General features: G+C 42.9%; 2 protein-coding genes across 6 annotated transcripts in view; both read left to right on the forward strand.

Annotated features, from left to right (window-relative positions):
• The window catches only part of ROR1 (receptor tyrosine kinase like orphan receptor 1), a 143,092-nt gene extending 136,287 nt beyond the window's left edge, over positions 1-6,805 (forward strand). For 3 of the 4 annotated variants that reach the window (XM_046944240.1, XM_015290940.4, XM_046944239.1), the window contains exons 8-9: positions 294-505; positions 3,840-6,805. In XM_046944240.1, the coding sequence (XP_046800196.1) occupies positions 294-505; positions 3,840-5,264 (1,637 nt within the window). In that variant the 3' untranslated portion in view covers positions 5,265-6,805. The remainder of the gene's footprint in view (positions 1-293; positions 506-3,839) is intronic. The other variant, NM_204509.2, reaches the window with a different exon arrangement.
• A 5,098-nt stretch (positions 6,806-11,903) lies between these two features.
• CACHD1 (cache domain containing 1) overlaps positions 11,904-14,548 on the forward strand; it is a 130,495-nt gene continuing 127,850 nt past the window's right edge. The window contains exons 1-2 of one of the 2 annotated variants that reach the window (XM_046944716.1): positions 11,904-11,959; positions 12,572-12,701. The gene's annotated coding sequence lies outside the window, so the exon portion shown is untranslated. The remainder of the gene's footprint in view (positions 11,960-12,571; positions 12,702-14,548) is intronic. The other variant, XM_046944717.1, reaches the window with a different exon arrangement.

Below are 14,548 nucleotides of genomic sequence, written 5' to 3' on the forward strand. Positions count from 1 at the left end.
ACCATTGCTTCGTTTCACCCCACGCAATAGCCACATGACAGCAGTCAGCTATTCTGTGACATGAGGAGGTTTGAACCAACATGCTGCAGTGAAATGGTTCTTGGCTTGTTGGTGTCCCTTCCGTTCTGTACTTCTGGGGAAATGTTACTCAACAAAATGAATTGCTCTGTTATTATTAAAGAAGGTGGGTTGCAATAGTTTATTCTTCTAAATACTTCTCATTGACCCAGAGACATGTTCAGCTGTGTGGAGACTTCATTCATGGTTTGTTTGTTTGTTTTGCCCCAAACTAGACTATAAGGATGCCAAAGAAAAGAACAAAATGGAAATCCTGTACATCCTGGTGCCAAGTGTTACTATTCCCCTGGCCATAGCATTGCTCTTCTTCTTCATCTGCATTTGTCGCAACAACCAGAAGTCGTCCTCCCCTCCAGTTCAGAGACAGCCAAAACACGTCAGAGGGCAGAATGTGGAGATGTCAATGCTCAACGCCTATAAACCAAAGGTGAGCCCACAGCTCATTCCTGCTTCAACTCTTTGCTGCCTGTAAGGGCAGGGAGTGCAATGCTTTGATCAACTCAGTGCTGAAAAGTTAAGCTGATTTCCAACTTGTGGTTTCTGCTGGTGCCTTTACTTCGGGTGAGCACTTTTCTTGTCAGCAGCAGCATAGCGAGTGTGGACCTGTGGAGGTAATTCCTGTATGTCTATATGTGCAGAAATAGAAGCTGGAGCTTTTTGTAATGCAAAGGCAGCCCATTCCTGAAGTACCTCTCGATTACTTACTTGGAGGCCTTTCTGAAGTCAGAAAGTAGTGCAGATAAATATATGATTCAGCATTTTCTCAAGAGAGTTTTTTCCTGGGTCTGCTGTAGACACGTGTCACCTTCACTCAGCTGAAATCACTTTGGAAAGATTTGCTCCTAGTTTTTTCAGGCTTACCCATTCTCTCAGTTAAAAGAGAAATTACTGAAACAGAGCCCAAGGATCTACCTCCGGCTCTGGCCAGCACAGCTGGTGTGGAGCTGCTCTTGTTACCAGTGTTGTTTTGCTTCACTGTAGTCCCAGGTTCATGAAGCTTTTAAAATCATTTAAGATTTCAGCACGATTAACCGCGAGCTCCTTGTTTATCAGCGGGGCAGCCAGTGTGCAGACCTGCATGGATCACCCACTCGGGGCTGTAAATGCCTTCTGCCACCTACAGGCAGAACAGTGCCCTGGAAAGATTATTTCATTGTCTTCTTTTTCACACCGTACCAGTTCTCCTCAACAGCAGCTTGAGGGAAGTGAAGCATTTCACAGAGAAGACCAACATCTACAAGTAATTAGAAGCTGCGTAGAGTGTGATGTCTGAAACACTCAGACATGCCTTTGCTCAAGCTGTTATTTTTGCAGAAAGATGACATAGTGTAATTTACCCAAATTTTCATTTTACTGAAGTGTTAGCAATGTGAACACTAAGCGTTGCCTCTTCAGATTTTGCTGCTCTTTTCAAACACTGCTGTTGTCAGTATTCTCTCCACACTGCAGAGATCACTGCAGGGTCTGTGTAAGTTCATGGTGTTGCAAGGCATAATGCTCACACGAGGCTCCTTGTTTTAAATAGTTACAGGTACTGGGACTGCAGGGGCGATAGGCAGAGTTTGGTCTGCACAGCAAATTTGTCTTTCTTTTTCCCTTACAGTTCTTAATTTCAACTTCCATGTACAGCTTAGAGCAGCTGAAAATACTTAATACATGCTTAATAACAAAACACCTGCTTAAAAACCAAGCATGGGTAATAGTAAAAAGACGTTTTACGTGGTAGGTGTCACAGCTACACCTTGCGTCCAACCTCCGCGGAGTATTTTGATAAATTTGGATTTGCTTCTTGGTCCCCATTCAAAGATATTTTACTAAAATCCTCACTGAACTGAAAATGATGGGAACATCAGCTTCATTTGAACAAGGCCCCATTTTCCCCCTGGGCTGCTGACACACCGATGCCTCGTGCCTGCTGCATAGGAGAGTGACTTGCCCAGAAGTGTTCTGCAAATACAGAGCACACTGTCTTCTTGTCATGTTTCAAGTCATAAGCTGCAAAAAGCTTTCCTTTTTATTTATGCTCGTTCTGTATTTTCCTACTAGGAAACTGAGCTCTGCCTGTTTCAGATGTTCTGATTGCCTTTCAAACAAAATTGTAAAAGAAAGGAAGTGGAATCCTATTTTTAAATACCGTATCCAGTATTAATGTCAACTTGGGGTAAAACCACTCTTAGGCTTTAAGCTCCAAGTGAGGTGGATGTGTGTTTGCTCGGACAAATAAAAATGTTAGCATTTCAGCCCGCTTCAGTTTTAAAGGATTTTAATTGCCTTCAAAAGATACAATAAACGGAGCTCGTCCTGCCATTCACCTAATGGAAGGGGTCGATGCAGAGATAGGGGCGGTGGGCTTCGCTCCCACTGCTCTGCCTTTGTACTCAGTTTACTTTGGCGTGCTGCCTCATATGTATTTTACACTTCTTTACATTTCGTACACCGCTGTATGACAAATACTTGTCAAACAAAAACTAAGCAGATTTATAACCGCTTAACTTGAAATGAGCCCTTCCTGCCAAAACTTTATGACTTCATTTTCTTTCATAGTTTTCCACTATGTTGGTTCAAACAGACAAACCCTGCCCGAGGTCAGACAGAGGTCATTTCACTTTCATTACTAAAATATAATTTACTATATGCCAGACCTAAACAAGTTTTAGCCTAAAGGATTTGTATAATATAAACCATCTGTTCCTCAACAATATAGCTAATTTCCTGCCATCACCGTACAGTCTACTGGCTGCCTGCTTAACTGGCTCGATGATGATGATGATGATGATGATTATTTATGCAGTATTTGTCTAAAAACCAAAAGTGGTCAGTGCAATTAGAATTCATTTCTTCTGAAATGCCACTTCTAAATGATTTTTTAAAACATCAGTTATTTTCCTCCGTTGCTACTGTAAAGCTGCAGCTATAATGTTTCAGGAATGCAAATGCTAATGTTTATGCTCTTTTGCAAAATGTAGATCCCAAACTCATTAGCCTTAAATTACTACCTGCAGCGATACGGAGGGCCCAAAATGGCTGCGTTTGCGTGTAGGTTAATAGCACGTGTGGAAGTTGATACTTGAATATAATGCAACTTCTTTATGGCCTAAGAGCAAACAACAACACAGTTTCAAAGAGTTCCCCTTTCTCCTTTTTCCAGTATCTCCTTTTTCCATCTGACTGTCCCACATGCTTTAGGATTGATCGTTCAATCAAGGGTGAACAGAAATAGTCTCTCCTGTACGTGGAAGGGTTAATAGCAAAGTCAAGGAGGAATTGGCTACACGAACATAACTTTAAAAAAGAAGGGTTTCTGCTAAAACCGTAGGCGCTGGCCCAGAAAGCACTCCAGCGTGCACTTAGCTTGAAGTATGTGAATTGCCTCAATTCCTGAGATCAGTCAGATTCAATTGTAAGTATATAAATGCCCAAACCCAAGTATATAAATGCCTTTGCTGAAATGCTCATGGTTCCTGCACATATTCACATTTCATACTTAATACTTTTATCTGATATTGTGCAGAGGGTAAAAAGTAATAGTAAATTTAGGTTTGGAACAGGGTACAGAGTAAGATAAAGCGACTTCCAGCCCTGAGCTCTGCTGATGCTGGGATGCTGGCATCCCTCAGGATGGATCTGGACCAGGGCCGCTGCTGTGCTCGCACTTGCATCTTGCAGGGCTGTGCAGCCCCAGGAAGGAGCTCTAGTGTTGGTTTGCATGGCTTTCAGAGTTCCTGTGTAAAAAGACCTTCTTGCTGTCATCTCTTTCCCAGAGCAAGGCTAAGGAGTTGCCTCTCTCTGCTGTTCGTTTCATGGAAGAACTGGGTGAATGTGCTTTCGGCAAAATCTACAAGGGACACCTCTACCTTCCAGGCATGGACCACGCTCAGCTCATTGCAATCAAGACACTAAAAGACTTTAACAACCCCCAGCAGTGGGCAGAGTTCCAGCAAGAAGCATCTCTTATGGCTGAGCTCCACCACCCTAACATTGTTTGCCTCTTAGGTGTGGTGACCCAGGAGCAACCTGTCTGCATGCTCTTCGAGTACATGAACCAAGGAGACCTCCACGAGTTCCTCATCATGAGATCACCACACTCAGATGTTGGGTGTAGCAGCGATGAGGATGGAACTGTAAAATCCAGCCTGGACCATGGGGATTTCCTGCATATTGCAGTTCAGATTGCAGCAGGGATGGAATACTTATCAAGCCATTTCTTTGTCCATAAAGATCTCGCCACTCGTAACATTTTAATTGGAGAACAGCTTCATGTGAAAATTTCAGACCTTGGACTCTCAAGAGAAATCTACTCAGCAGATTATTACAGAGTTCAAAACAAATCTCTTCTGCCGATTCGCTGGATGCCACCGGAGGCGATTATGTATGGCAAGTTCTCTTCTGATTCAGATATTTGGTCATTCGGAGTGGTTTTATGGGAGATATTCAGCTTTGGACTTCAACCATATTACGGATTTAGTAATCAAGAAGTCATAGAGATGATCAGGAAGCGACAGCTGCTGCCGTGCTCTGAAGACTGTCCTCCTCGAATGTACAGCCTGATGACGGAGTGCTGGCACGACTTGCCCTCTCGGAGGCCGCGATTTAAAGAAATCCACACCAGGCTGCGCTCCTGGGAGGGCCTTTCAAGCCACACTAGTTCTACCACCCCCTCAGGTGGGAATGCCACCACTCAGACAACTTCCCTCAGCGCAAGCCCCGTTAGTAACCTGAGTAATCCCAGGTACCCTAACTACATGTTTCCAGCACAAGGTATACCACAAGGCCAAATTGCCGGGTTCATAGGGCCGCCCATACCTCAAAACCAGCGATATATCCCGATCAACGGGTACCCAATTCCAGCAGGATACGCCGCTTTCCCAGCTGCCCACTACCAGCCGCAGGGCCCGCCCAGGGTAATCCAGCACTGTCCTCCTCCAAAGAGCCGTTCTCCCAGCAGTGCCAGCGGATCCACTAGCACAGGTCACGTCACAAGTTTGCCATCTTCAGGATCCAACCAGGAGGCAAACATCCCTTTGCTATCCCATATGTCGATTCCCAGTCATCCGGGCGGAATTGGTATAACCGTTTTTGGAAACAAAACTCAAAAACCATACAAAATTGACTCGAAGCAGTCTTCCCTATTAGGAGACTCGAGCATCCACGGACCTAATGAATCTGTGATTTCAGCTGAATTGTAAATAAGTGAGGCCTCTGTAAATATAACTATTTACAATACAAACTAGAAAGTAGTAGAAAAGATTTATATTCAAATATTTTATTAAAGATTCTTCTGGTTGTTTAACAGACATCGCAGCAAGTATCTTCTGTGAAGTTTAACTACTTAACGGGATGGGCAGAGCAACCAGACAAAGATCCTTGTGGTATCAATACTCAGCTTTGTGAATGGACACGTTGTTTCTCCAAGTGCCACCAACAGTTCAAAGAGGGGAAGGGGGGATTTTTTAAAACATGAACGTTTTATCATACGCTTTTTCACAGCTTGTTAAGCCTCTGATGTGGTTTAAATCACAGAAACTTTTAAATGCTGAAAACATATTTTAATATTTGTCTCTTTTTTTAGGAGATGCAAATATTCGGCGATCTACTGGGTGTGCAATTTCAGTTCCAATGGCTAGTTAAAATATTTGTAAATTTTGCAGTCGAGGATTATGTTTCAAGTATGTGACCTGAGAGCTGGATAAATTCCTTCAGGTAGGGTTTTGGTCTTGTGTTGCGTTGGGAGTCTGAGTCCAGATTCAGGCCAAAAAGGGTGTTTTATACGACGCCACAATATCTTGAGTTATCAGCTTGAGAAAATCATCTGCTATTGGCTGCTGAAGATGGCTGGAGTTGTAAGAAATTGCCTTAAAGGAAATGAAATTAAAGTATTTTAATTTCAGAACCTGAATCAACTTCTTCAAAGATAACATTTCATAATTTTTATAGGTAGATAAAGTGGAAATTGTGTATCCTTTTGTTGCTATGCAACTGTTTAATGGAAAGGCTCCAAATCACAGTTTTATATGACAGTTTTTCCCAGTGATATTTATTATTTCAGATCAATACGTAATTTCAGTGACTCTGACTCCAGTAACCCTGAAAGAAGGGAAACTCGCATTCCATCAGGCAGCAGATCCGTTGATAGCAATTTACTGTCTATTTTAATAATGTGAATTAATGTTAATTTTCATCCTAGAAACATGACGTGCATAATTAGTAAAATGTATTCAGGTATGAGCAGTCTACAATATTCATTTGAAACCACTTTAATGAGTTACAGAAGTGCTGTGTACCTTAATGACTTTTCACAGTCTCTCTTTTGTACTGAATCGTATTTTTTATTGTACACAATGGAAACAATCTTTGCTCAATTGACAACGTTGTATAATATGACTTTATTTTTATCTTTTTGCACAAAAGTGTGATGATGTTTTGTACAGCAGAAGTGAAAATACATCTCTGCATTTTATATCTTGGTCTGTTTCTTTTTATTTTTACCCTGATGTAGATGTTCTTGAAATATATTATGGTGATATTCAGCCACTACCTTATACAAATATTTTTCTTTGTTTTCACTGCATGCGTTTAATCACTGTATTACTTGATGATTGATTTATTAATTACGGGCATTTCAATTAGGCGAGCATGAAAATGTAATAACAAAGGCTATTTTATAATTAAGATATGTGCATTTTTGTATTTCACATGCCAGAGATGATATTAAACACTGATTATTCTATGCTGCTGTTTATTAAAACATTGTATTAACATAACCATATCAGTATATCCTCAATTTTGGTAAAAGATGTGTGAAAAGTTTTTTATTTACAGCGAGATAAAATGTGCTTGGGTGGGAGTCTGCCCAAAGGCTCACCTGAGCCAGGCACAGAGTTCTGCCTGTAGGATCTGCAGTCACTGCTTAAGCTTAGATGAATGCTTCGTCACGTAGGGCAGGCAGAAGAGGGACAGCATAGATGCACTGTGAGAAGGATGCTGCCAGTGTTGTGATCTTGAAGGTGCAACGGAGCTCATTTCCAAGCACCCTTACAGCCCCGTGCCTAAGCTTTATGGCCTGCTGCATGGCGTGAGCTCGCCTGGTGCATTGCATTACAGCTGGATCCGGAGCTGTCAGGCTTCCTCTGTTGCACAGGCATGAAGCTGTACTTGCAGGTTAAGATCAGTAATTATACAGCAAGGACTTTTCTGGCTTCTGAATACTTCATGAATCTGAGATGTCAGCTTCCATGTGGTTCAAATCTAGATCTGTATCAGTAATGAAAATATGTTACGTGTTAGGTAAAATTTAATTTTGACTGAAGATTCGGACAATAATTACATCTTATTAACTTCTGTGTCTGTCAGGTTACCAGGCTCCCAAATGCTAAAAACTTACTTCTGAACAGAGGTGTTTTACAGGAACTGATGAGGTGTTTTTTTCTCAGACCTGTTAGCTCTTAAGTGAGCGGTGGCCGGGGAATTGCTCCTTCTCACTCATATCTACAGCTTTGTAGTGCTCACTCAGTGTCTCATTCAGTAGGCAGTAACTGTATTGTCAATTCTTGAACCATTTTTTCTGTGTTTCTACTGCATACTTTTTCAAGTGGATGTATCAGTGCAAACAATTATTTTGCATCCTAAGCAGGAAGCACATTGGGAAAGAAAAATGATTTCTTTCACCTGTGTTTTATGATGAGATTTCTTAGCCTGTCCCATTAAGGACTGAAGTTTCTAACTCAAAAGTTTGTCTGCCACTCATAAGTATCATGTTTGAGAAAAAGAAGAAACTACATGCAGCCAAACAGGTTTGTGGTCCTCAGGTTATGCGGTTATGCAAAAGTTTCAGTAAAGTACATGCTGGAATTGAAGTCAACGGAGAAGAAAGAATCTTTGCACCATGGATGACACACAGTATGTGGAAAAACACTGCTGAAAAGGATCTTTACAGATCACGGTCAGTGATATCAAGGTACTTGCTGTCAATAAATCTATGAAGAAGATGAAAGTACCTCCAGGAGGCTCTTTGAACCTTCACAGGCTGGAAGAGACAGCAGCAGAACCAGCTCATAGGCACCTGGGTAGCTGGCCTCTGCCTGATGGAACAGCAAGGCTTATCCAACCCACCGGGACAAATTTGAACGTGCTGGACATGATGCCAAAGACAAGAATGAGGCACACTGAAGCCAAACCATGCTCACATCAGTGCTGTGCATGGTTAGCTCCCACAGGACTGCCGCTTATCTATGTGGGCACAGCTGTGAATTTGCATACTTAACTTTAATCACCTGAGTAGGAAAGCAGTAACCTAATGCTTAGTGGAGCAGTGATGGGAATAGTCCCTGACACACTTTGTGGTTTTATGTTCAAACAGAAAAGCTCACTCACAGTTCAGTTTAGCTTTGTTCCCCTTTGTTTCAAAGCAAGCTGTATCCTCAAGGTTAAAATATTTTTAGACTCACAGTTAGGAGCTGGAAGCCAGCACTGCACAATACACCTGAAACCTCTTATGAAGACCTCTTCCTGCCCTTCTCTCTCAGTGGTGGAAGTTTGTGAACTGTGAGGCTGAAATCACAGTCTTGGCTCACGAATGCTGCTAAGGGAACAAATGCTAGAGCAGAGAGGCAGGAATTCATCACAGAGAGATTAGAGGGGGGAAAAAAAAAGTCTTCTAAAAACCAATCAGATAATGTGAAGAAGAGATCCTGCCAGAAATTAAGAAATTACTCCTCAGGTGGGAATGCAGACCTACAGATGAAAGCTATTTTAATGGCAAAAGAAGGAAGAGGGAATTTTCCAGATTGCTGCTGCTAAATGCTAGAATCATCTTACCTTCTTCCTTCAAAGCGATCGGACAGCCAAGACTTGGAAATGTAATAATGGATTGAGAAGCTCTAGAGGTTTGGAAGTAAAACTCTGAATAAACACTGATCAGTAAGCCTTCAATCTGGAGAATCTCATCCTCTCCGGGTTAGCTTATATTTCATTAAAAGAGAATAAATATTTTCTGATTTAAAGACCAAAATGCGGAGGCTGAAATGAAGATTTGTATCCTTTGTTCCCACAAAGGAGCTATTATAGTGGGTTTCTGCATCATCTGGATTGAAAGCAGAAGGTAAGGCAGATAAGTACTTGTGTGGAAATTTGAGCTGGGAAACTCAGAAATACCAGTACATGTTTATCCAGAGCATGAGAAATTGTCAAAAAGGAATCTATTATTTGCTTTGCATGAATAAGGATATCCAAGAAGGTTTCAGGCTTGGAAATACTCTATTACATTTGCTTATTGTTCCAATATTGTTCTGTAACCTACATTCACCAGAAGAACTTTAAAATGTCCACCTAACTCAAAACACTCCTGATAGTATGGCAGGCAATACAAAAACTATCTCAAGTACAAACACATGCTGTTCCCTATGGACCATTTCTATGAAACGAGTACCTTCCATATCTATTGGCTCCAGTTAGTGTATTTATCAAAAGGGATTTGGCTCGTTGGCAGGATCTCTTTTCAGTATGCCCTTGTGCTCTGTGCATAGCACTAAGGTAGCTGGGACTTTATGATCCGCATGCAAAAAGAGGATAGAACAACTGCTTGCAAATTATACGTATTAATTAGAAATTAATGGATGTGATGGAGCTGCAGGTGGTGAGCACGAGCCACCTATGTGTGGTGGTAATGTCACTTGCAGAAAACAAGCTTCTTAGTGTTCCTTGTGGAACCATCCATCGGAGTCTTTGCATTGACTTTAGTGGTGTCTGAATTGGTGTTTTTACCTTCTGGAGTCTTTAGGGATTTTAATGAACTTGATAAAAGCCTGAAGCTTCAAGCAGTACCTTTGGGATACAGTTCATAAACAGTTTTGATGCATATGTACAGTTTGTTATAAAGCAGGTTCCCAAGCCAGCCAAAAGAGACATTAACATATTTATTCAAAAGAGATTAAATTGGCTTTAGTTCTGAGGTGCTACAATAAACCAAAAAGAGTCTTCTTTTTAGTTCACTGTTTATTGCAGCACCGTTATTATTTGCCAGGAAAAAAAAAAAAAACAACCCACCATCTTCACTGTATGTCACAATATTTTAACCAGTGTTTCTTTAGAATATGAATTCATCGTTCTGTGGTCAGGGAAGGGAGTGAGCAGACATGCAGAGCTGCATTTCACCACCTCTGGTTCCTCTGGAGAACCTCAGTGGAAAATCAGGGAAGCTGGGCTTCTGTCTGCGGTAAGCTCAGCTCATGGAGAACAAAAGCCTTTTGGAGGAGAACTGGTTGTGTTCTAAAGTGACTCCTTGGAGCACCTCCTTTGTGTCCCATCAGATCTCTACACTGATGCTGGCTTAAATTCCCCTCCCCAGACATCACAATGTCTTCATGGTATGTAAACTCATACCTTTGTCCCAGACATTTCTTTTGCTTGAGACAGAGCCAGCGCGTTTATTTCACTGAAAGGATAGTAGCCAAATGATTCTCGGCTGTTGCAGTGCTAAATGGAGGCGCTCTGAGGGTGCTGGGACCAATCTTACAGCATGTAGTCACACAAACCACATCCTTGAGTTCTGGGAGACCATGCTTGCTTTTGGCTCCATCTTCAATGGCTCTGTTGTGTTGGTTTTTTTTTTGTGGCCCCAAGTCTGCTCTCTCTGTGGGCCTGAAATCCTCTCTTAAAGATGTGACGCTTGTGGAATCTGAGAAGCAATTTTTATCTAGCTGTGGGCTTTCTTTTATAGGAGGAGAGAATATTGCCCCCAACCCAGTCACTCTCTATCCCGTCGTATTTCTTCCTGTTTGATCTCTCAGAGATTAAAGTTCAGTATATTTCAGGACAGTTATATTGCTGAGGTAATATAAAATTATTAAAAACAGAGAGAGAGAGACAATATTGTGACTACACATCAAAAGCCCTTTAAGACAAAGGAGGGAAAACTGACTTGAAACTGGAATTATTAGAAGCATCTGTGGTGTCCCTTATTTCCCATTTAACAGTGCAACACATTTTGGAATGTCTTAACCATCCAAACTGGCAACCTGGTACTGCCCTCATTTTCTGATTTGTACCCTAACACTTGTGGTTTATCTGCTCCTACAGAGGGAAATAACAGCTGTTGATTAACGAGCTTTGACCTCAGGGTACAAAGGAACGTTCTCCCATGCTGCAGCCTGCATGAAATTGCGTTATTTTTTTCATTCTTTGGAGGAATTTAAAACAAAACAGAAATATCTATTAGATTCAGAAGAAACACATTATTCTTTAAACCGCAGCTGGTGCTCAGAGTACAGTGTACATATGCTTGTTTATATGTGTGGGTACATGTAGCTATACACACTTAAATATTTTGGGTACTTATTTCCACAGTTAAAAAAAAATAATACTCCAGTAATATTTTGAAACAGTAACTAACAGGAACCAGAATAACATTTCTTTCCAGTCATCCTCAGTGTAAACATAGGCGAGCATATTTGGGCAGATGCAGAGCTCCCAGTGCTGCTGTGGGATGATCCTGTCAAGCAGGGAGCCCAGCTACCAGGGCATGGGGACCATGAGAACAGTCCATCCTTGGAGCAAAGATCCCCTGAAGTGAGATCACCTGCTGCCAAACGTATGGAGAGCTTCCTGTTTTAAGGGTGGAACAGGCAGAAAAGAACAAGTGCTCCTTCTGACTTGCTACCATTGGCTGCAGTGCATAGCCCTTCTTGCAGCGAGCCCCAAGCTCTGCACGAGGCAGGGGGTGGATCTCCCGTGGGGCCAGCACTGCACCTGTTCCGTGGAGCCCAGGTGGTCTGAAACGTGATTAATTTGGCTCAGGAATGAATATAGGAGTTACCTATCTTCCCTCCTACTGGTAACAGCCTGCGTGTGATCGTGAAAAGCTGCAGAAGAGAGTCCCTTTGTGATGGTAATGCGGGGTGAATGTGGAGAAAAGAAGGAGCTGGGGGCCTGAGGGCAGATGGGATGGAGGGGCTGGGGGTGTTGTGTGGGGGTTGTGAGGGTTGAGGGAGAAGCGGGGAGGCAGCAAGGCAGAGAAGAGCATGGAGGAGGTGGGGAGAGATGGCAGCAGAGGGGCTGTAGAGGAATGGATACCCCACTGTGTTGCATGGGAAGGGATAGGAGATGGTGGTTGGAGTGCTCCCACAAACAAGGATGAGAGCTGAGATCTGGAGGCAGCCCTTGCTCTGTCTAGTCACAGAGAAACAGGCCATGACTGCCCAATGCCCCAGTGGCACAACATGGCGCCCAGGGCAGTTACCTCAGGGCAGGCAGTTGCCTCAGGGCGGGAAGTTACCTCATGGAGGGCAGTTAGGGCAGTTGCCTCAGGGAAGGCAGTTACCTCGGGGCGGGAAGTTACCTCAGGGTGGGCAGTTGCCTCAGGGAAGGCAGTTACCTCAGGGCGGGCAGTTGCCTCAGGGCAGTGCCTGGAGGAGGCGGCTGCTGTGGATATAGCAGTTGATTTGCTCCTTGGTGGTGTCACAACCATCATGCGGGACTTCTCCACATCCTGTTCCACCAGGGCTGAACTCAAGGCTCAGTCAACCCCACAGGGAGGAGCACAGCCCCATGAGATGGTGTGGAGTGGCAGCTGTGCCCTGGACCCAGCTCTGAGTCCCTTCCCAAGCTCTCCATGCTGACTAACTGAGAAGGTAGGGAAATATTTCCCAACCAAGGTCCAGGTTTCCCTGCTTTGGTTACATTCACCTTCTCACACCTAGGTTTGCAGCAAACAGAACAAAATCTCAGTCTGTTGAAGTCATGGCTTGTTTTTGTTAGAGACTGCTGTCTTTGTTTTCTGTTGCTATCACACAAAATCATTATGCTGAACCCAACATTGTTTAAACAGACCTCACTGTGCACGACCCCGCTCTGGTAGGCCTTGCTTCTCTCAAATTTCACTGCAAGCTACAGGAAATGTGATAAGCATCTGAGTGGAGTCCGAATCAGAGTTCATTCCCTGGTGCAAAGCCTGGATGGGATCTGGGCAGCCTCACATTGCCCATGTGGCCCTGCAGCCAGGAGCTGAGCTTGGCTCTGGGGTCAGCAAACAAAACCTATCTGCTGTTCTGTTGCTGTTACACTGAATATCATGTTTTCTTGTCACTAAAGCGTTTTTGTGCTCCAATGAACTTAAATGCTTCTGAGGCATATATATATATTTTAAAGGCAATACAGTTGAGATTTACCCTCTTTTAGATGGTGCATTGTTGCCCAACCTGTAAGCAAAAGCTGACCAGGGGGGTTAGCAGATGCCCATGGAGTTGGGGATTCTCTGTGGGAAGGTCTGTCATGTTCCTCAAGACAGAGTGTTTGCAATATCTCATGCCACGTTTATTTCTACTGCTTCGAGTTTTTTTTATCCTTTCAAGGAATTTCTATGGAAAAAGGCACATTATATGCAGGTTTAACAGTGCAGTAATATTCACGTTGACTTGTTAGTGCTGTCCTGAGAAATGTGTGCTAGTTAAATAAGGATGTTGCTAGAGGAGGAGGGAACTGAACAATGAGGTTTTCACATGACTTCACACAGTGATGCTGACTTTTGGAAGGAGGGATGAAGAATGGTAAGAACTCCAGTTGGAAGCACAGCTGTAGATGTGGAAGGTCATATTTCCAGAGATCTGTGCAGGATTCATTGGCAAGCAAGAGCAATGTCAGCACTTCTCACTGAGGAGTGAGTGTTGTTCTTCCTCTGGAAGATCACTGCCACCTCCCTGGAGCCGGATCATTTTGGTAACTCCTGTTGGGACCTCAGGCTGCACAGAGGACAGGAGGACCCAGTGGGAACAGCACAAGCCCTTTGACCAAGGTGCCATACTGTGGGAGGGAGGGGCTCTGGGTCTGTAAAACCAGGTGGTCCCACCTGCAAAGTGGTGTGCATGTCTTGTGTGCTAGCATTTCAGAGGTCCCATCCAGGCGAACTAACATGTGTATGTTAGAGAAGACACAAATAAACAGATGATCTGGATGCTATCTGATTAGTATAGCAGGAAGTAGTGTCAGAAGCAGAATAATCTTTCCAAACCAGGTTTGCAAAAGCCCAATCCTCAGAAAGGACTGCCTTTTTCCAAAAACAGTTGGCATCAAGGGAATAGGATAAAAAGGTTAAAATTGCTTTTGTATATGATATGAGTCAGTTTATGCTAAAAAGGCCTCAAATCCTAAGGAAGTTGGCCTTCTTAAGCAGCCATGTCATGAAGATTGCACAAGAAGCCATAAATCTGGCATTTCCTAATTTCTGAGCGCTCAGCATTGCAGTATAAATAATATTCCTTTTAAACATTGCTTTGTAGGCAATTTCTTTGCAGTATAATTTATGTATTTATTTTCTTATCTAGTAGTTAGACTCAGTCTTGAAAATATGCAGACCATTTACAGAGCATGATCACGATTTAACACTATGGGTCTGTACCATACAAATGCTGCGCATGGTGCAATAGTTGAATATGCTCTACATGCTGGATTATTTCATGCTGGTGCAAAAGGAAGGGTCTTG

Source organism: Gallus gallus, chromosome 8 (assembly GCF_016699485.2).
Source record: "Gallus gallus isolate bGalGal1 chromosome 8, bGalGal1.mat.broiler.GRCg7b, whole genome shotgun sequence".
Classification (NCBI taxonomy): domain Eukaryota; kingdom Metazoa; phylum Chordata; class Aves; order Galliformes; family Phasianidae; genus Gallus; species Gallus gallus.